The sequence below is a fragment of the Gopherus flavomarginatus genome, chromosome 12, assembly GCF_025201925.1.
Source record: "Gopherus flavomarginatus isolate rGopFla2 chromosome 12, rGopFla2.mat.asm, whole genome shotgun sequence".
Lineage (NCBI taxonomy): Eukaryota > Metazoa > Chordata > Testudines > Testudinidae > Gopherus > Gopherus flavomarginatus.
Window position 1 is genome coordinate 20,571,953 of NC_066628.1, and position 23,320 is coordinate 20,595,272.

A 23,320-nucleotide genomic window follows, 5' to 3' on the forward strand; every position below is an offset into this window, starting at 1 on the left:
AATTTTGAAACATGAGAAACTAGTTCAGAAAGATTTGGAGAGCCTGGATGGACGTCTGGACCCTCTTAGTCCCAAGAGCGAACAACCCCCCAAAACAAAGAGCACAAACAAAGACTTCCCTCCACCAAGATTTGAAAGTATCTTGTCCCCCTATTGGTCCTCTGGTCAGGTGTCAGCCAGGTTTACTGAGCTTCTTAACCCTTTACAGGTAAAAGAGGCATTAACCCTTAACTATCTGTTTATGACAACCTGTGCCTCCCATATCACAGTGGCCTCCATCGTCTACGGCAGTGCCATCTTCATGTATGTGGTGCTCAACAAAAGGTTCTCCTTCGGCCTCAAGAAGGTGGTGACTCTACAGACTGCCTTTGTCACCCACTTGTTGAACCCTTTCATCTACACCCTGAGGAACCAGATGGTCAAGGAGGTGCTGAGGGACACTGTGTCCTATTTTCTGAGTGGTGAGAAGAGCTTCAGGATGAATTGTAATTAGAATTCTGGCAGGACATTTGCGGGAGCTGAGAGAACTCTACAGAGTTAACCCTCACCCATAGCACTAATCATAGCCAGTCTCCAACACAGTGTGAGGAAACTCAGGATTAATTGTGAATACAATTTCAGCCATAAAATTTGTGAGAGTTCAGGCTAGACTAAGTAATTGACTCTAACTCTAAAACCAAATCTTAACACATAACTCTATCTCTTACCCTAACCCTTAATTTTTCTATAATACCTTATCAATAACACTTATCTTGATCCCTACTCTTTATCTTTACCTTACTCTTAACTCTAATCTTAACTGCTCATTTTAGCCCTAACCTCAATCCTTTATCCTAATTAATAACCCTTACCTTGATAAATCCCCCTTAACTTTTACCTCAACTTAACCTTTTCACCGTAACTCTTAACTCCTAACTCTAACTCTAATCTCAACCTTATATTCTCATCTAAATCCTACCCCATCCCAAATGTTTAAATCAAACTATAACCTTAACGCTAAGTCTGATATTAACCATAACCCTCACCCTAACTGTGACCCTAAAGCCATTTCTTGAACAGCATGAAGAATCTCGGGGTGAATTGTAAATATTGTTTCAGACAAAGCGTTCACTGGACTATGACCAAGATTATGGAACTAACCTGTCCTTTATATCTAACTCTAACCCTTAGTGCTAGCCCTATCTCTGATCCTAACATTAATCAATAACCCATGTGAAGTCAACTGGCAACAGAGAAGAAAATAGCACTTTGTCTACCTCTTGCCAGCCGATAAGGAATAGAAAGAGAATATTGTCAAACATTTTGTGGCAGATGAGACTTGTCATTTTCTCCATTTAACTTACTTACTTTCTTTTTCTCGACCCACTGCATTTCTCAGTGTGTATTAATTACAAGCATAGAGCCAGATCCCAAACTAGTGCAAATTGACCTCACTCCATTAATTTAATGGTGCTCAAGTGAATTATACCTGTTAAGAATCTGGCCTCTATGCTGATTTTAAATTAAAAAACAACATAATATATAAAACATATGGCATTGCATAACTATATTAACAGGTCAGTATCACACCAGATGTTAGCCTATTTCACCCCTACTTTATCATCAGATTAACTGTAGTTTTCCTAATGAAACTTGTGGTGTTCACATTTCTGTAAATGATTCTGATTAAATCACAAATACTTTGTGATGACTGGAACAGATCAGGAGGGCAGTCTCTCAGCTCCTGTACACTGGAGCAGCTCTGTTGACTTCACTGGTGGTCGGCCAATGTATCCCAACTGGTCTCACATTTCCAATTACTTAGTACTGCACAATATGCTACCAACACAATTTCCATTTCTTTCTAATTGCTGGAAGGTTTTGTTCATCTCTCAGTTACAGCAGAGATGTTTGAATGGGGGAGTATGTATTTGATATTGTAATAATAATACTTAGGAGCAATACTGGTTCTATATGAGCATATAAACACTTCCATCAACCTAGATCGAGGTTCCCTTGATCTAGACACTTTACAAACACATAGTGAGAGATACTTCCTGCCCTATAGAAAATAAATTTAAGTAAGCAAAAGACACACTTGGAGGGAGAAGGGTGTATAATCTTCCCTATTTTGCAAATGTGCTGCTAAAACTCAGTGAGATTAAAGCTGGAAGTTTCAGAGGGACTTCAGTGCTCAAATCCTATTGAAAATCAATGGGATTTTTGGCACAGAATATATCCTATGTAACCATACCCAACAGAGACAGAATAGCTGCTTGGAAGTTGAGATATCTGGGATCTCTTCCTGGCTGTCATAGAAGAGTGGGGTATATTGGGTTAGAGCATGGGAATAGGTAGATAGATATGGAAAGAGAGGGATGTGCTGAATATGTTGTTTTTCACAAGAGTCCTGAAGTCAATTACTGATCACCTGTGCTTGTTAGGATAACAACCCCACTACATAAACATAACAAGACCATCACAAATAGAACTTTTTGATGAAAATATCTATTTTTTAATAAAAAATTGCCTTTTGATGACAGTTTTCATGGAGAATTGCATGCACTTTGCAGATTTTTGTTACTGAAAATCTTATTAAACTGGTTATTTACATTCTTGTTTACCAAAAAATGACAACATTTTTGATATGTTTCAATTTATTTGCACAAATGAATAATGGGCTAATTTCAAACACAGAAATAAAAACAACATTAGCATTTCTTATTTTTTTCAAAAAACAGTGTTCATTTTTCATCATCTCTAATAAACATTTCAACAATGTCAATATTTTTTGGGGAAAAACTCATTTTTGAGTAAAGGCAGTATTTTATTAAATATAATAAAGATTACAGAATGAAATTTTAGAATCTTTAAAATGGATTCAATAAATGGTTTCCATAAGAAATTAATTAATTAATCTTTAGAAGAGTTTGAAAATATCAGCTTAATTGTTTACCATTATAGCTGGACAAAAAAATGTATTTTTCCTTTTTTCAAAAAAAAAGAGATTTTTGTATAGAAACTCAAATTTTGCAAAAATGCTAAAAAAAAGTCCAAAAGATTTTTTTTTTGCCCAAAGCACTTTGAAAATGTTCAATGAAATGATGTTTTAGCCAGCCCTATTTACTCTAGTTTCACTCCACAGTTCCAGAGTTTGGACCTTCATGTATTTATTTCTATCTACTACATATGCAGAATTATTTACATTCAAATGTGATGCCCAACTCCTACATCACATACTCCATCACATTTTTTATAATAACAGGAAGAAAAATCCCTGAATGATCTCAGAGTTTTTAGGTGGCCTCTTCTTCCACTCTATATTGCATAAATACATTTTCCTAAAAGATATTATTGTTTAATAATTTTTTGACTATCCCAAATGAGATCACAGCCTCCACTGTGCTGAGCAATAACAAGACAAACAAATGTTTTGATAAAACTTTATTATGATCATCCACGTTTTACAGATGGGAAACTGAGGTGCAGAGAAGTTAACCAACTTAACCCAATGTCATACATGGCGTGTGCGGCAAAGTGTAAAATTGAATCTAGCTCTCCTTAGTTCTGGTGCAGTGCCTTAGTCTCAAGACCAAGTTTGACTCATACAGTCTAAGGCCAGAATGTACCCACTTGGATCATCTCATCTGACTGGCATAACACAGGCCGCTGCTTTCTATCCTCCTTCAAATGCTGTTTGGCCACGTCATAGTTATCAGTGTAAGAAAATGTTGTTTTCAAATCAGTTCAACTACTTCAAATTTCATTTCCCCACTTGGTTCAAAAGGAAAATCACATATTTCAACATTCAGATGCGACATATGGAAAGCATGAAGCCTTCTGCCTTTGTGAAAGACACTTTTCTTGATGTCAGCGGTCTTGGATCAGTGCCTTGTCAGCAGAGGAACGTGAAAAGGGTTCTACAGCATAGATATTTTTAAGATGGTTTGGATTTCAATGGGAGACTAAGGGAGATACGTGCCCAAATCCCACTGGCTCTTCTGGGACATGAGCACTCATCTCACTTAAGTGCTTTTGAAAATTCCCCTCAAGGGGCTAGATTTTTATGTGTACTTAGGTGCCTACAGAATGATAGAGGCACCTAATAAGATTTTTCAAAAGTGCCGTGTCACCTAACTCTCAAAAATTTCAATGGGAGTTAGGCACCTGTGTGCTTTCACAAATCCCAAAAGACATCTTGCTGCCCATTTAGGTAATTAAATACCTCTAAAATTCTGTCCTTTAGCAACTCATTTGACTTTCAACACCCCTATACTTTAGAATTTCTTAGACACTTCTGAAAATTCCACCTGCCGATATTTTTAAAAAATTACTCTACGTCTGTAGTGCCAGAATCACAAGTGGTAAACTCTACAATCAGGACATGTGCAAAGCTTTTAAAGGATAATGATGATTCACTCTTCTATAGCATTTTCCATGTATAGATTTCAGAGGAAAATATTGCTATTCCATAATTTTAAATATTTATATGCCAATTAATAATTATGGTTGGGATTTCCAAAGGCACATAGGGGAGTTAGGCACCCAGGACTAGATGCACAAAGAAACTTTGTTTTTTCTTCACCATATCTAACTTTTAGGCTCAGAGAAAAATCACTGTGAATCACAAAGCCTGAGTTAGGCATCTAGGTCCACATGCAATGAATGGGGAGAGATGGGAACTTCAGAATGGGATCCACAAATGCCAACACCCTAGGCAGCTCATGGACTAAGCAGATGACAAACTGAGGGTGTGTCCCTCTCGCAGAGATTGGTGTCGAAGTCCTGGAAGTGCTTCCCTGTGTTTGAGAGTCTCAGCTGCAAACCTTCTCTCAGCACTAGTCATCTATACTGTTTTTGCAAGAAGCCAAGGGCATGGGGGAAAAAGGCCTTCCCTCATAACTTTTAGATCAGTGATTAAAGTTCTCACCTGAGATGTGGAATGCCCCTGGTTCAATCCCCACCTCTGCCCAAGCAGGGACAGGGATTTGCTGCCTCTCATGTGAGTGCCCTAACGCCTGGAGTATAGAATCATAGAAATGTAGGGCTGGAAGGGACATCAAGAGGTAATCAAGTCCAACCCCTTGCACTGAGGCAGGATCATGTAAACTTAGATCATCGCTGACAGGTATTGGTCCAACCTGTTCCTAAAAACCTCCAGTGCTGGGAATTCCACAACCTGTCTTGGAAGCCTATTCCAGAACTTAATTACTCTTTGAGTTAGAAATATTTTTCCAAATATCTAATCTAACCGAATCCTTGCTCCAGATTAAGCCCACTGCTTCTTGTCCGACTTTCAGTGAAGTGTGGGATATTCTGACAGATGGCTCCCATGGTCTCTCCCATTAAAGCTGTTCCACTAACTTAGATTATGAAATAATCATTGGGCCAAAGGAAGAGAAAGAGCAAATGTGAGATTCACTCTGTAGCCCAACGATTAGAACACTCACCTGACAAATGGGAGACCTAAGCTTCCCCATACCAATTACTTTTTTAGTTTTTAATCCAAAGTGCAACAGCTTCAGGAGAGAAGGAAGGAGCCCTGCATCAGACTATCCCATAGCCCAGTGGTTAGGGCATTCAGCTGAGATATAGAAGAGCCATGTCTAAATCCCTTCTTCCCCCTCAATCAGAGCGGGACTTGAATCAGGGGTCTTCCTCCTCCCAGGCAAGTAACCTAACCACTGGGCTAAAAGTCATGGGTACATCCTCCTCCTTCTGGCCATTCTGTGCAAGATCACCTAAAGGGACCCAATCCAACAGGCAAGCTCTGAGCACACTTGCTGGATCAGGCCCTGCGGGTGAGTTAAGTCAAGGAATGCCTATCTTTCCCTGGTATATCAGTTCCCTGCAGACTGATTCTGGGATTTAGGTGCCTAATGTGAATCTAGTTCCCAAATCCCATTGACAGTTAATAAGTTTTGGGCATCTCATTCCCTTAAACTGCATTGAAAACCCCAGCCCAGAGCATTCAGACAATGTAAGTAGGCTTGGCAGAATTTGTATTTTTTTTAACTTTGATGGATAATGTCAAAGTTTATTTTTAAACATTTTTTAGATTTTTAGTCATCTTAATTTTCTAAGCTGTGGAAAATTATGAGGGGGGTGTCAGTCAATTATTTAATGACAGTAGACAAAGAGATTGGGCATCTCATTCCCTTAAATTGCATTGAAAACCCCAGCCCAGAGCATTCAGACAATGTAAGTAGGCTTGGCAGAATTTGATTTTTTTTTAACTTTGATGGATAATGTCAAAGATTATTTTTAAACATTTTTTAGATTTTTAGTCATTTTAATTTTCTAAGCTGTGGAAAATTATGAGGGGGGTGTCAGTCAATTATTTAATGACAGTAGACAATGAGATTCAAGATGCTGAAGCTTTATGAACCATTAACAAAAATTGTCAACCTCATATGTCAAAATATAGACAGTGAATAGCCTTAAATCAACAAATCATACCTGTTTCTATTACTCATTTGCTGGTCCATTTGTAACAGCCCTAATTCAAAAGTCTAAATCACTGGATTTTAACTTTTAAAAGTTCTCAAGTGGCATTTTTCTCACTTTTATTTTCTGTAAATTTTGATTATCTGCAATCAGCCCATTACTTCTTTCCCATGTTATTTTTTGGGGGGGAGGGGGTGACAAGCAACATCTTTTTTGTTTTTCATTTTTGTTAATTTTTTTTAGTTGAAGTTTTGAGGCAGGAGGGTAAAAAAATGAAAAAATGTTTGGGATTTTTCAGTTTTCAACAAAAATGTAGATTTCCTCTTTAACTTCCCTTTTGTCAAAAAGTCATTTTCCATAGAAAAGGAAGAGCTTTCCACCACACACACACACATAACATTTTCAGCCAGCTCTAGTTTTCTTCTGATGGCTACATCTTTTTTCCTGTATGAAATGACTGGGTGAGTTTTCAGCTTCATTCCCAGCAGAACAGATGCCCACACCACACAAACCAGCACTAAGTGACCCTATGTTTGGCAGCCTCAGTAAAGGCAATGAGAATGCACTGGTTCAAGAAGACTGAGTCCCCATCACCTACTGGAAGGGCCTGAGAGGCTGTTGAGCTGGTGCCTTTCAGCAGTAGCTTAAAATATACTTTATAAATAGATCCACAGTAGCAGAGGAAATGTGGTTCATGTGAATAATTCTCCGCCAACAACTATCTTCTGTTAAGACCTAACAGTTAACCTCTTCAGGCCTATTAAGATGCATTGTTGAAGGGAATACATGCCTTGAATGAACAATGGGGAGATCCAGGGTATAAACAGCAAATAAGTAAATACAATCACTTCTCCTTTGTCCCCTACTAGAACATGGTTTGCTGTGTTCCAATCAGTTCTATCTTCTCTGTTTCCAACCTCCCTGGAGCTGTAACTCACCACAGACTCTGAGGCTGATATGAAATTGAGAGTTACCCAGTAAAATGCAAGGGCCTTTTGGAAGCAGCCGTGAAATATCCTACATGGGTAGTGTGACAGGTTGGATCATAGAAACTCTCTTAGGAACTGCCAAGTGCTCTGCCAAGACTACTTCTGCCCCTGCTTTGCCTCTGCCAGCCTGGGACTCCAGCACCCTGTCTTACTGAGCCAGACACACCCGTCTGCTCCAACACAGACCCTGGGCCTGATCCAAGTGCCCAAAACCTGCAGACTTAACTGAAAACAGCTTACAGAAGTGTACTTGTCTTTAATACTCAGATGCCCAAACTCCCAGTGGGGTCTAAACCCAAATAAATCCATTTTACCCTATATAAAGCTTATACGGGGTAAACTTATAAATTGTTCACCCTCTATAACACTGATAGAGAGACATGCACAGATGTTTGCCCCCACATCCCCCAGGTATTAATACATACTCTGGGTTAATTAAAAACTAAAAAGTGATTTTATTAAATACAGAAAGTGGGATTTAAGTGGTTTCAAGTAGTAACAGACAGAACAAAGTGAATTACCAAGTGAAATAAAATAAACCACGCAAATCTATGCCTAATATTACTGAATACCATTATCAGAGGGGTAGCCGTGTTAGTCTGGATCTGTAAAAGCAGCAAAGAATCCTGTGGCACCTTATAGACTAACAGACGTTTTGGAGCATGAGCTTTCGTGGGTGAATACCCACTTCGTCAGATGTATTCACCCACGAAAGCTCATGCTCCAAAACTTCTGTTAGTCTATAAAGTGCCACAGGATTCTTTGCTGCTGAATACCATTAGTACAGATAAAATCTCACCAGTTCCAGTAAGCTTCCTTTTACAGACTAATCTTCTTCTAGTCCGGGTCCAGCAATCACTCACACTCCCTTGTAGTTACTGTCTTTTGTTCCAGTTTCTTTCAGGTTTTCTTTAGGGATGGAGAGGCTCTCTCTTTAGCCAGCTGAAGGCAAAATGGAGGGGTCTCTCATGGGCTTAATTAGATTTTCTCTTGTGGGTGGAGACCCCTCCTCTCTCCTATGCAAAGTCCAGCTCCAAGATGGAGTTCTGGAGTCACCTGGGCAAGTCACATGTCCATGCATGACTCTCAGTTTCTTACCAGGTAGCAGCCATGGGTCACATGCTACCTTGAACATCCTCAAGTAGACTTCTTATGTGGATTAGAGCATTCCAAGATTCATTGGCCTTTAAGTGTTTTTTTGATTAGGTACTTAATTTCAACATCTCTTTCTTCAGGAACTGACCAAATGCTCTACTAAGGTTACTTAGAAATCAAGCCAATACAGCCAATATTCATAACTTTGAATACAAAAATGGTACATGCATACAAATAGGATTATATCAGCCACTCATCACCGGCAAGGTTGGGTTTGGACCTCTTGCCTTTGCCTACCTCTGGGCTGCCCTTTGCACCCCCCAGTACCTATTTGCTTTATGCTAGGCCACAGTGTGAGGCTTTCCAGGCTGGAGCTCCCCAGATCCTCCACCTCTCCCCTGCTTCACTCAAGTACCCTATCTCTTGCTCCCTGCAGCCAGGCCCATCCCCCTCTACCATTAGAGAGAGACTGATGAGCTCTCACCTCCCAGCTTTTTATATAGGGCCAGCTGAAGTCTGATTAGGGTGTGGCTCAGCTGCAGCTGCTTCCCCCATCAGCCTAGTAGCTTTTCCCCTGCCACAGCCCTCTCCCAGGGCTGTCTTTAAACCCCTCAGGGCAGGAGTGGGTGACCACCTTGTTACAGGGATCTGTGGCAATTTACACTGGTGTGACAATACTCCTCACTAATAGTGTGATTGTCAGAAGTGAGGAGGCAGGAGCGCTCTAGCTTGACCATTGCCCTTGCCCTTCTTTCCATAGGCAGCCCATGATGTACTGAGAAAGAAAATGTCCAACTGAACCACCATGACCGAGTTCCTTCTCCTGGGATTGTCTGAGATTCAGGAGCTGCAGATTTTACACACTGTGGTGTTTCTAGGGATTTACCTGGCAGCCTTGGTGAGAAATCTGCTTGTTATCATCCTTTTAGTGCTTGACCACCACCTTCACACCCCCATGCACTTCTTCCTGATGAATTTGTCCATACTAGACCTCAGATCCACCTCTGTCTTGTCCCCAAGTCCATGCTCAATTCTCTATTGAACACCAGGTAGTTTTCTTATGCTGGATTCGTTTCCCAAGTTTTTCTCTTCACTTTTGTCACTGTTGCTGACTTTGCTTTTCTCACCATCGTGGTTTACGACCGGTACATTGCCATCTGCCAACCACTGCACTATGAGACTATAATGAACAGGGAAGATTGTGTCCAAATGACAGCTAGTGCCTGAATTAGTGGAATTCAGGTTTCTACTATGCAGACTGGGAAAATATTTGCACGAACCTTTTGTGAGGCAACATGATGGATCAGTTCTGTGAAATCGCCCAGCTGCTCAGGATCTCCTGCTCTGACTCATACCTTGGTGAAGTTATTGTTACTTCTTTTCTCTTGTTCTTAGGCTTAAACTGCTTTGCTTTTATAATTGTGTCATATGTTCAGATCTTCAAAACAGTGCTGAGAATCTCCTCTGAGCAGGGCCAGCATAAAGCCTTCTCCACTTGTCCTCCTCACCTCATTGTGATCTCCTTGTTACTTTGCACTGGTATCTTTGCCTACCTGAATCCCACCTCCAGCTCAGCATCAGGTCTGGATGTCATGGTGACTGTTCTCTATTCTGTGGTGCCTCCAGTGATGAATCCAGTCATCTAAAGCATGCGGAACAAGGAGATAAAAGGGGCCCTGAGAAAACTGATTGAGGGGAAGTTATTCAAGAAGAATAAAATTTCCAGATTTCTCCCTTGGCCATGTTTGAATATGGTGCTTCTTTACAGATATAATCAACCGATGACATTATTGTCTCCATGGGAATGTGATGTGCAGTCTTTTTATGCAAAAACTCTATGTTCACAGTAGTAATAATCCAGACTAAGTTCACTGAAGTCAGTGGAGATACTGTAGGTTTACACCAGTGTAAATTAGATAAGAATCTATCTATCTATCTATCTATCTATCTATCTATCTATCTATTGCCTAGTGATAGCTCTTGCTATACCAGAACATTAAGTTCAGCAATACTTAACCTTGGAAACCCAAGAAATAGAGTTAAGGTACATGCTCACGTAACCTTAATTCTGCCCCCAGCTGCATTTACTGTGCTAGCTGTAGCTGTATTGAATAATGGAGGCAGTAGATGGGGCAAGTTGGTTGAGGTGTGATAGTGATATGAGGAGATATTGGGATCAGCTGAGGAACATCACAGAGCTGTGACTGCGATGTAACAAGATCTGGGTCTGAGTCCCCCCCGTGTATGTGATCAAAGGAGAGAGGTGCACCTGTCCCTCAAGGGACCCATCTGCATCAATTCAATCTAGAACTGTGTAGGTTGCGTCAGTAGCACTGGTGTCTTCTTGCCACGGTATAGCCAGTAATGAAGTGGGATATGAGAGCAGGCTGTGGATTTAATGATGAGTAGGTAAGTATAAATTTAGGTGATCTCCTATGTGAAGGGGCTGTAAAAGGACATGAAGTGGCTGTTAAATTTCACAGGTGTGGTGTTCTGTCAGGGGAGCAGGCTGTGTTTGAGGGCGGAGGAGGTGATGTGGAAAAAGCTGAAGTACTCAATGCTTTTTTTGCCTCCTTCTTCAGACATGGTCAGTTCTCAGACTGCTGCACAGGGCAACACAGTTTGGGGAGGAGGTGAGCAGCCCTCACTGGTAAAGGACCAGTTAAGAATTATATAGGAAAGCTGGACATGAACAAGTCTGTGATTCCAGATCTAGTGCATCCAAGGGGGCTGAGGGAGTTGGCTGATGTGATTGCAGAGCCATTGGCCATTATCTTTGAAAATTCATGGTGATTGAAGGAGGTCCTGGACAACTGGAAAAAGGCAAATATAGTGCCCATATATAAAAAAGGGAAGAAAGAGAACCCGGAGAACTACAGACCGGTCAGTCTAACTTCAGTCCCCGGCAAAATCGTGGAGCAGTTCTTCAAGGAATCCATTTTGAAGCACTTGGAGCAGATGAAGGTGATCGGGGAGAGTCAACATGGATTCACCAAGGGCAAGTCATGCCTGACCAACCTGTTTGACTTCTATGATGAGATAATTGGCTCTGTGGATATGGCGAAATCTGAGCCGAGCTGTTCCCAGGAGCCTGGGGAAAGAGGCACATTTAGTCCCATCAAGCTCTGCTGATTCTCAGGGTTCGATTCAGACACCTCAGGGACATGCAAGGGACTCGGTCCCCTTGATCCAGTGTCCCACATGGACTATCACTGGCAGGAGGCTCTCAAAGAGAGGCTGGGACTGTGGCATTGGACCCCTGCTCTGTCCTAGAAGAGGAGAAGGTTACTGTCCCCAACCCCTTGGGATCAGCATGGTGCCCACAGACAGGCAGGGGCAGTCATGATACTCTGAGTCCTTACCTCCCTAGCCAGGGTAGATCTGCTTGGATGAAGGGGTCAGGACTGCTGTGCTCTTCCCCTCCTCCTGCACACCGAGCCCCCTGCAAAGGCAGGGTTGGTGGAGTCCTCCAGAGCCATGGGGCTGCAAGTTCATACCCCATGGAGATGCCTGGGGAAGTTCCCTTCTCCCAGAGCCATTGTCTCAGGCCCTCTTCTGACTCAGGCAGACGATGCTGCACTGGGGGCAGATCTCCCCATCCCATCCTTATTGTTCCAGGCTGTGGGTGATGCAGAATCTGTTGCTGGCCGCTGTCAGAGTCAGGACACTGGACTCTGGTGATTCCTATATTCCTGTGGAGCACAGGCAAATTCTGTTTGAGGAAAAAAAGATAAATATTGCACTCAGATCTATGAAAATTCATTAAGAGCTCAAACAAAACTGAATCATGGATCATCTCTAAATCAAAATTTCATTATGAATTTTCTCATGCAGTCTCAGTTATTATGCCTCAAATTTTGGTACAGTGAGCCGGAGAGAATTGAAGTAACATAGCTGCATAGCAGGAGTTCTTGGCATCTTGTGACCTCCACTCTCTAGATCCCTGCAGTACTAGTTACCATTTCAGGCTGGGATTCTCAAGGGAGTCTAAGGGAGTTAGGAGCCCAAGAGGTACATGCTTTAGTCTGATAGGTTCTTTTGTGAATCCCAGTGTTCATTATCTGAAATTCAGGAGAAGCCTGGGCCTTGGAAGTGAACAAGATAGACACAGGAGCAGGATTCCAAAGGCACCTAAAGAAGGAGACAGGTGCCTATTGGAATTGACTTTAATAATAATAATAAGAAGAAGAATAACATCTAAGCAGGTTAAACTCCTAACTCCCACTGAATGACCATGGGACTCGGCCGCCTAGCTCATTTAAGAGCATTGATCAATCCCTGTAGGTGCCTGTCTCCATTTTGTAAATCTGGCACACAGAAGCTAGGCTAGAATCAGGGAACACTGCGGGAGATCATAGGCCTGTGCTATGAGGGGGTCAGACTTCAGGGACAGAATGGCTTTTTTTGCTTTAACACCTACTCATCTATGCACTTGCCTCTGGGACTCTGCTACTGGGCTGTGCAGGGCTCTAGGGAGTGAGCTGCAATCGGCCTTAGGAAATAGACATGAATAAATCACCTTCCCACAGCATCAGTCCTTTAATCCCAGTGATGCTCAATGCCAGCTACACATAGCTCATCTGCAGAGAGCAACAGGTTTGAGTCTAGTTCTGTCAGTTCTGTCTCAGATTGAGGAGGCGGGGAAAGGATTCTCGGATACCTGTGCCTTTAGCGTCTAGATTCTGGTATATAAATAGATATTGACCAAAGAATGCTGGTGCTGGATGACTGAATGCATCGTATGTTTGAAAAAAAATCCACAAATATCAGCATAGTAAGTTTGCTATTTCAATAAATATGTTGGGGGATCAACATACAGGGGAAACTTAAGATGCTAAATCAGACTTACATTATGAACTCATTAAGACTTTTACTCGTAGTTAAATCAAATACCTGCTGCTGATTGGAATTTTTCCATCTTTTGGGAAAATTTTGACTTTTCACAGCAAACCTCAAATCATTCCCCCCCTCCCCCACAGTTTTTGGCAAATGAAAGCTTTCTGCTGAAAAGTGGATTTTTTTATTCACTAAAACAAAAAAGTTTGAATTTTGAGTTTTCAAATTCTTTACAAAAGAATCCCAAAATGTTTGAGGGAAGCAGACAGATTTTAGAATTTTTTTGGTGGTGGTGTTGTTTAGATGAAAAGCCTATCTCCATTAGAAATAACACAGCTGAAAATTTCCAACCAGCTCTAAATTTGACATAAATTTCAGAACATTAATATTGCCTGATAAGAGATTGAATTCAAACTCATTTATTCTATTGCAGCTGTGTGATTTCTCTTTCAAAGGGATCGTTGTGTAGAGGTAACAATTTAGTAAACAGTAAAGTTGGCCGGGCACAGAATGTTTTATACAGACGAGTCTCTTAAAACCCCAGTTTAGATTTGAACCAAGCAGGCAAAGCCTGTCTATCCTGCCACCATTCAAGGACATACAGGAGCTCACTCGGAGTAGAACCCTGATCTCCTGGTCTAGCTCCACATTGCTGCTGGCTTAGTGTAAAGAATGTAAATGAGTTTGCAGAACTTACACAGAGTAAGACAAGAGGTCATGTTATCAAAGGTATTTAGGTGCCTAGTGGGATTTTCAGAAGCATCTAGAAGCGTATAACTCATTTATTTCAAGGGGCTTTGGGAGCCTAGATGCTTTTGAAAATCCCACTAGGTGCCTCAATACCTTTAACAATCTGCCCCCCTGCCCCCTCCGAAAGCTCTTACAGTCCTAGAAGAGATGGCAGAGAAAGGGAGGGAGGGGAAACAGAGGCAGAAAGAGGGGAAATGTCTGGGCTAAGGTCACACATCAGGTCACCGGCAGAGACAAGAATAAAGCCCAGTTGTCCTAACAACTCCTGCACTGCACAGTACAGAGTAAATGATAAAACATAGCGATGATGGAGGTATGCTGCTAGCCCATTGTTACACGCAGACAGAAGTACAGTTGGGAATTGTTGCCATAAATCAACTTGGAAGCAGGCAGCTGGCTGTCTAGGCATAGAACTTAGATTAGAAACATCACAGATGAGCTGCTACTTGCGATGCTGGAGAAGTCTATGTTACATTGCCCTTCAAAGTGGGAATCAGGATGTGTTGGCATTTTAATCTATTAGTTTCATGCCCAAATTGTGCACTTGGTGATGGTTGCAATGGAGGGACTTTCTTTGCAAGAATTGTTAGATTTGGAGTGTGCTTTGTTCCATCCTTCATACTGCATTTTATCAAGCTACAGCTTGGACTAAATCCTCAGGTTAGGTAAAGTGATGAAGCTATGTTAAGTTTAAAGGCAGTTACTCTAGTGTGATAATGTGACTGATTGATTGTCAGAGTTAAGGAGCACTAACAACACCTAGTCATTGTAAGTGAGGAGTTCTGTGCACCTTTGACATCCTTATAATGAGATATTAGGAAAAGGAGAAGCAGGCCATTCTCTCTGACACGCTGGTCCTGACTATTGTCCTTCTCATTCCCTGCACAGGCATCACACAGTGTACTGACAAAGAAAATGTCCAGTCAAACCGCCGTGACCGAATTCCTTATCCTGGGATTCTCTGACATTTGGGAACTGCAGATTTTATATTTTATTGTGTTTCTAGTGCTTTACCTGATATCCCTGCTAGGGAACCTTCTCATCATCACAGCTATAGCCCTTGACCATCACCTTCACATCCCCATGTACTTCTTCTTGATTAATCTGTCCGTCCTAGACTTTGGCTACATCTCTGTCACCATCCCCAAATCGATGGTAAATTCCCTCATGAACACCAGATCGATTCCTTATTCTGGATGTGTTGCCCAAGTCTTTTTTCACATATTCTTTGCTTCAGCAAATTTTGCGTTACTGACCATTATGGCGTATGACCGATACATTGCCATCTGCCAACCACTGCACTATGAGATGGTGATGACCAAGAGAGCTTGTGTCCAAATGGCAGCCCGTGCCTGGATCAGTGGTATTCTGTGCTCTGCATTGCACACTGGGAACACATTAGCGATATCCTTCTGTGGAGGCAACATGGTGGATCAGTTCTTCTGTGAAATTCCTCAGCTCCTCCATCTTGCCTGCTCTGACTCATATCTTGGTGAAGTTGTTATTATCTCTCTCTTTATGCTTTTATCTTTAATCTGCTTTGCTTTTATAATTGTGTCTTTATCATAACCTTAGTCCCAGATTTGGACCTTAGCGTCCAAAATATGGGGGTTAGCATGAAAACCTCCAAGCTTAGTTACCAACTTGGACCTGGTACTTGCTGCCACCACCCAAAAAATTAGAGTGTTTTGGGGCACTCTGGTCCCCCCTGAAAAACCTTCCCTGGGGACCCCAAGACCCAAATCCCTTGAGTCTCACAACAAAGGGAAATAATCCTTTTTCCCTTCCCCCCTCCAGGTGCTCCTGGAGAGATACACAGACACAAGCTCTGTGAATCCAAACAGAGTGACTCCCCCTCTCTGTTCCCAATCCTGGAAACCAAAAGCACTTTCCTCTTCACCCAGAGGGAATGCAAAATCAGGCTAACAAATCCAACACACACAGATCTCCCCTGATTTCTTCCTCCCACCAATTCCCTGGGGAGTACAGACTCAATTTCCCTGAAGTAAAGAAAAACTCCAACAGGTCTTAAAAGAAAGCTTTATATAAAAAAGAAAGAAAAAATACATACAAATGGTCTCTCTGTATTAAGGTGACAAAATACAGGGTCGATTGCTTAAAAGAATATTGAATAAACAGCCTTATTCAAAAAGAATACAAATCAAAGCACTCCAGCACTTATATTCATGCAAACACCAAAGAAAAGAAACCATAGAACTTACTATCTGATCTCTTTGTCCTTACACTTAGAAACAGAAGATTAGAAAACAGAAACTACTTCTCCGAAGCTCAGAGAAAGCAGGCAGACAGAAAACAAAGACTCAGACACAAACTTCCCTCCACCCAGAGTAGAAAAAATCCGGTTTCCTGATTGGTCCTCTGGTCAGGTGCTTCAGGTGAAAGAGACATTAACCCTTAGCTATCTGTTTATGACAGTCTTATATTCAGAGTTTCAAAACAGTGCTGAGAATCCCTTCTCAGAAGGGCCGGCATAAAACCTTTTCCACCTGCCTCCCTCATCTCATTGTGGTCTCCTTATTCCTATTCACTGGCACCTTTGCTTTCCTGAAACCCACCTCCAACTCAACCTCAGATCTGAATCCCTTGGTGGCTTTTCTCTATTCCATAATGCCCCCAATGATGAATCCCATCATCTACAGCATGAGAAACAAGGAAATGAAAGGTACACTGAGTAAACTGATAGGCTGGAAATTATTTAGCAAGAATAAAATGTCTATATTTCTCCACTGATCCCAGTTTCATTCTGTGTTTCTTTATAGATATAATCAGCTGATGATATTATTGCTTTCATGAAACAATAATGTGCAATCTGTTTATCCAGAATTAGGTATTTTCAGTAATAAAAATCCAGATAAAAGTAAGTCAAGAAAAAAAGTAGTTACTAGAGGTTTACATCAATGCAATGAAGATCAGAATCCATCTATCTATCTATCCATCTACTTGTCTACCTATCTATGCACTCCTAGCCATCAACATTCTATGTGATAACTTGCACATACAATCAGTAGCCATAGCAAAGTTCCTACTGGGTTCTCTATCTCTTCTTATTTTTCAGGATAGCAACTCCGACTGAGGTATCAATGCATTTGTTCTTTGGGTTTTTTTGTTTGTCAGATTTTTAGTTTATTTTTGTTTAGGTGTTTATTGTTTTATTTGTTTCTTTGTTCCAGGTGGGTTTACAGGTGAGAAGTCCTGGATAAAATTTTTAGTATTTGGCTAGACATGATTTTCAATGTTTGCCTTCTCTTGAGAGCTCCTGTGTCATATCTTTGATGAGGTTTTCTGAGTGAACTGAAGTTTTGCCCCCCACAATCATAAAAGGGTGCAAAAGAAGTTTCTGCATGGCTAAGTTCCTCCTGAAATGATTATGTATTTACTGTTGGGATATTATTGTATTATTAATGACATGCTAGGAGCCTCAGGAAGCAGTTTTTTATTATTTTAACCTGAAGAAGAGCTCCATGTAGCTCGAAAGCTTGTCCCTCTTACCAACAGCAGATGGTCCAATAAAAGATATTATCTCACCCATCTTCTCTATGTAAGTAGTATGTCAGTCTTGCTATTGTACAAAGACTGTTTTGAAGAGAAACTTTTTCCAGTGTTTTCTAAAGAAAATCTAACTTGGGATAATGAGGTCAAATTTGATCTCACTGAAATCACTGACGTTTAGCCCCTCACCTTGAAGAAACTAGGATTTAGCCAATAGCCTATATACACAAGGATCCAGAATTGGCAACAGACCCCTGAAGAAAGTGAGGGTGATAGAGATGTAAGGGTCTGATATCCCAATTCATCTATGCCAGCACCCATGAAGACTAGACCCGTTGACATCACCAAATTAATACTGATGAATTTCTGGCCCAAAGTCTCTGGGCTCCACGCAGTAGTGACATAAACACTGGAGTAAGTTACTTGTTCGGAGTCATTTCCCTCTAGCCTCGGCGTAAGTGAAAAAGTGCCATCACATGCACTGATCTGGTGTTCCATACACTATCCCATGTAGATCTAGTCACTTCCAAGCGGAGAAAGGATCTCAGAAGTTATTAGTATTAGAATACCATCTTTGTGCATGGCTCTGTACACTACATATATGACAGACAAAAACAGATCATGAGATTAGACAGAGAGACAGACAGATAGGACCATTTCTTAACACATAACCAAATTTAGTCAGAATGATAGATTTCTATTTCATTGTGAATTATGTTAGCTAGATAGCTAGACAATAAATAATCTATGAAAATTATTGTGCTTATTTTCCTGGTAATGATTGTCTTTGTCCACATCATGATTTTCTTATAAGTCTTTCTTATTAAGCCTTATTTAGCAAAGATTTTTTATGACTATATCTTACTCCATCGCCTATTTACAAACAGCTCATCAAAAGTACTCGGTGTTTGGACTTCGAGCTGTTTTGACTGGTTACATTTTATACATGCTGTGTTTTGTTTCAATGAATAAATGGAAGTATCATGCAAGAATTCCTGAAAATTCAAAGGGCTAATTCTCAGATGGTTTAAATTGTCATAGCTCTGTTGAAGTCAATAGATCTCTGAGAATTTACACCAGCTGAGGATCTGGTCCAAAACCTCATGTTTATGAAATTAAAACTCACTTTGAATATTCTGTACAAGGCCCTGATTCTGCAGCCACTTCAGCACTTTCTAAACTTTAAACAAGAATGGACCCATTGAAGGTTTAAGGAAAACTTATACTTAAGTTCCTGTTGGTTATGGGTTAGGGTTATGGATAGGGCTTAAGGCTAACTCCAATCTGGTGTCAGACCCTGACACTGTACAAGTTACTCTCCTTTCTCAGTCACATAAAGCCCAAGAATTGGAGCTTTGGAATTATTCTTCTTTTCTGGGTTCTGGATTATTGACAAGAAATAACAGTTTATCTCAAAGCCATAATCTCTGAGTCTTCTTCTCCAGACTCACCAGTAGAGTTTGCCCCTTCATCACCAACCTCTCCTTCCTGGATGTCCTGCTCAGAAGTCACCTACTAAAGGACAGGCCCAACAAAGAAAGTAACAGAATGCCACTAGCCGTTAATTCAGCCCCCAACTTAAACCTCTCTAGCACATTATCAAGGATCTACAACCTATCCTGAAGGATGATCCCTCACTCTCACAGACCTTGGGAGACAGGCCAATCCTCACTTACAGACAGCCCTCAAACCTGAAGAAAATACTCACCAGCAACCACACAAAAAAAACACTAAACCAGGAGCCTATCCTTGCAACAAACCGCATTGCGAACTCTGTCCACATATCTATTCAAAGGACACCATCATAGGACCTAATCATATCAGCCAAACCATCAGGGGCTAGTTCACCTGCACATCTATCAATGTGATATATACCATCAAGTGCCAGCAATTCCCCTCTGCCATGTACATTGGCCAGACTGGATAGTCTCTATGCAAAAAAATAAATGGACACAAATCAGATGTCAAGAATTATAATATTCAAAAACCAGTTGGAGAACACTTCAACCTCCCTGGACACTCAATTACAGACCTAAAAGTGTCACTTCTTCAACAAAAAAACTTCAAAAACAGACTCCAATGAGAAACTGCAGAACTGAGATTAATTTGCAAACTGGCCACCATCAAACTGAATAAAGACTGAGAGTGGATGGGTCATTACAGAAACTAAAACTATTTCCCCATGCCAATTTCCCCCCTACTGTTACTCACACCTTCTTGTCAACTGTTTGAAATTGGCCATCCTGATAACCACTACAAAAGTAATTTTTTTCTCCTGCTGATGTTATCCGACATTAATGGGTTTGTCTCATTAGAGTGGGCATGGCAACCCCCATCTCTTCCTGTTCTCTGTATGTATATATATCTTCCTACTGTATTTTCCACTCCATGCATTTGATGAAGTGGGTTTTAGCCCACACAAGCTTATGCCCAAAGAAATTAGTTAGACTCTAGGTTCTTTAGGTAATCCTCCTAAATGCCTTTAAAAATCTGGCCCTATTATATTTATGAGTGCCAAAGTCACTTTTGAAAATAAGTCTTAGGTACCTAAATAATTTGATGGGGGTGATACTTTTACCCAATGGCAGTAAATGGAGGAGAATGGTGTGTGTATGTGTGTATGTGTGTGAGAGAGAGAGAGAAAGAGAGAGAGAGAGAGAGGGAGAGAGGGTTTGGATCACAGAACCCCCCCTGGGAGTTGCTAATGATATGCCAAGACTACGTCTGCTCCTGTTTTCCCTGCCAGCTCAGGACTCCAGCACCCTCTCTTGCTGAGCCAGACACTCTCGTCTGCTCCAACAAAGACCCAGGGTCTGAATTACTTGCCCCAAAGCTTCAAATTTACCTGAAAACAGCTCACAGAGGTGTGTTTTTCTTTAGCACTCAGATGCCCAACTTCCAATGGGGTCTAAACTCAAATAAATCTGTTTTACTCCGTATAAAGCTTATGCAGGGTAAACTCATAAAATTTTTGTCCTCTATAACACTAATAGAGAGATATGCACAGTCATTTGTTCCCTGAGGTATTAATACATACTCTGAGTTAATTAATAAGTAAACAATGATTTTATTAAATACAGAAAGTAGGATTTAAGTGGATCCAAGTAGTAGCAGACAGAACAAAGTAAGTCACCAAACAAAATAAAACAAAATGCGCAAATCTGTATCTAATCAAACTGAATACGTATAATCTCACCAGTTCCAGAATGCTCCCCTTTACAGACTAATCTCCTTTTAGCCTGGGTCCAGCAATCACTCACACTCTCTGTAGTTACTGTTTTTTGTTCCAGTTTCTTTCAGTATACTGGGAGCGGGGGTGTGGAGGGGTGGGTGGAGAGGTTCTCTCTTTAGCCAGCTGAGGACAACATGGAGGGGGTCTCCCAAGGGTTTAAATAGATTTTCACTTCTGGGTACACACCTCTCCCTCCCCCTGTGTAGAATCCAGTCACAAAATGGAGATTTGGAATCACATGGGCAAGTCATCTGCCCGTGCATGACTCAGGACTTGCAAGTAGCAGCCATTACCCACATGCTACCTTGAACATCCTCAGGTAGACTTCTTATGTGGATTGGAGTCTTCCAAGCTCTTTTGTCTGTTAAGTGCTTCCTGATTGAGCACTTAACCTGCACATTTCTTTCCCAAGAGGTGACCAAATGTTCTAACTAAGGCTACTTAGAAATCAAGCAAGTGTATAGCCAATGTTTATAACATTCATAACTTCGAAAACAAAAATGATACATGCATACAAACTGGATCAATACATTCAGTAGATCATAAGCTATATGGAGATCTGTTACATGGCATATGTAGAATAAAGCACATTCTAAGCACATTTCCATAAAGCCTTATGGGAGGTACCGTCACAGTGTTTATATGAGAAGACAAGAGAGAATGTATTGTGAGTCAGTGTATTGCCAGGTCTACACTGGAAAAGTTTTATTGACATAGCAATACAAATAAAATTTTCTAAGGTAAATGTACTAGTAGTTTTGCTGGTATTGCATACACTGGTTCTCTGAGAGAAACAAGCCACATCGCAGAAGCATTTTTAAGCTAGTTTAACCATATTTACACTAGGGATTTTATTGGTATAGAAATGTTGCAAAAAAATCACACTTCCAAGCTGACATTGCTATGATGGTGAAAGTTTCTAGTGTAAATCTGTGTGATGGGGCAAGGCCAGATGGCTACAGTAAAGTACTGAGGAACAGGTATGTTAGCCCCAGGCTAAACAAATCCCTAGGATCATAGTAACCAAACAGGGAAAGGAGGTTGGCTGACGGGATTTCCTGCAACTGTAGGGCCTATTTCCGTTCCTCCATCTGTTCACGCATCCGGGCAGAGTTCCTCTGGGCGGCATCCACTGGCTCCCTTGATGCCTTCGAGGAGCAGTGGGCCTTGTCGGGGTTCTCTGCTCAGTGTCCCATCGGGTTCCCTTCGTTTAGCCCTATGACCTCACTCCCGATCCTGTTTTTTCATTAGTTGTCCCCCGTAATTACTTGGTGTCCCAGACCTGTGAGTCTTCCCCTTAGGCTGGGGGGAGACCCTTTAGAAATGGGCGGGCTTCGCCCACCCACCCCCACTGGATGCCAATAGGATCATGGTAACCAAATGGCAGTTGCTCCAGGTTAATCAAGGCACCTGGCGCTAATTAAGATCTTTCTAGAAGGCAGTGGAGATAGCTACATTGATTAGAACACCTGCAGCCAATCAAGGCAGGCTAATCAGTTCATCTGGGTTTAAAAAGGAGCTCACTCCAGTCAGGTGGGGAGGAGCCAGACGAGAGGAAGCATGTGTGAGGAGCAAGAAGCGAGAGCAAGAGGGTGTGCTGCTGGATGACTAAGGAGTACAAGTGTTATCAGACACCAGGAGGAAGGTCCTGTGATGAGGATAAAGAAGGTGTTTGGAGGAGGCCATGGGGAAGTAGCCCAGGGAGCTGTAGCTGTCATGCAGCTGTTACAAGAGGCACTATAGACAGCTGCAATCCACAGGGCCCTGGGCTGGAACCTGGAGTAGAGGGCGGGCCTGGGTTCCCCCCAAACCTCGCAATGCCTGATCAGACACAGGAGGAGTTGACCCAGACTGTGGGTTCCACCAGAAGGGAAGATCACTGAGGTGAGCAAATCCGCCAATAAGCGTAGAACCCACCAAGGTAGAGGAGGAACTTTGTCACAATCTGGTTTATGTGTTTCTTTTTGTGAGATTATATTATGAGTGCAATATACTGAGACTTTGCTTTCAGTGTGTGTTTGCTAGTCAAGTACACTGCTCACATGTGTTGTTGTCAGTGTACATTATTGTGAGTGTAAACCTGAGTTGAAATCAATGTGCATGTGAGATTTCTATTCCTGTTTGTGTCCTTGAGAACATACATGATGTGAATGCACAATATCATGTGTTTATTACTGAAAAATATTGTGAAACTTTTGTGTGTTGTCAGTGCTTCTTCTGGAGTGCAAGTGTGCATTCTTGTTTTGTTAGTGAATACACAATACTGTGTATTAGTGAAAAATATTGTGTGACTACATGTGAGTTGTGACTGTGGATCATTGTGCGTGTTTCTATGTGTACATGCTTCTGTATTGATGGGCAAATATTATTTTGTGCATGTGTATGTTTGGAAGTGAACATTAATAATGACTTACCGCTCAGCCTGGTTAAAAAAAATAAATTTCAAAAGCTGCTCTCTTTCTGCAGCTATTAAGATGGTGAG

The 23,320-nt window shown here is 41.4% G+C and overlaps 1 protein-coding gene across 1 annotated transcript; it reads left to right on the top strand.

The window, feature by feature from the left end:
* Positions 1-15,011: 15,011 nt before the first annotated feature.
* Positions 15,012-16,847, top strand: LOC127032583 (olfactory receptor 14A16-like). Its single transcript, XM_050919873.1, has 3 exons — positions 15,012-15,652; position 15,691; positions 16,533-16,847. The coding sequence occupies exons 1-3, from the start codon at positions 15,012-15,014 to the stop codon at positions 16,845-16,847; spliced, it is 957 nt and encodes a 318-aa protein (XP_050775830.1).
* Positions 16,848-23,320: the final 6,473 nt, after the last annotated feature.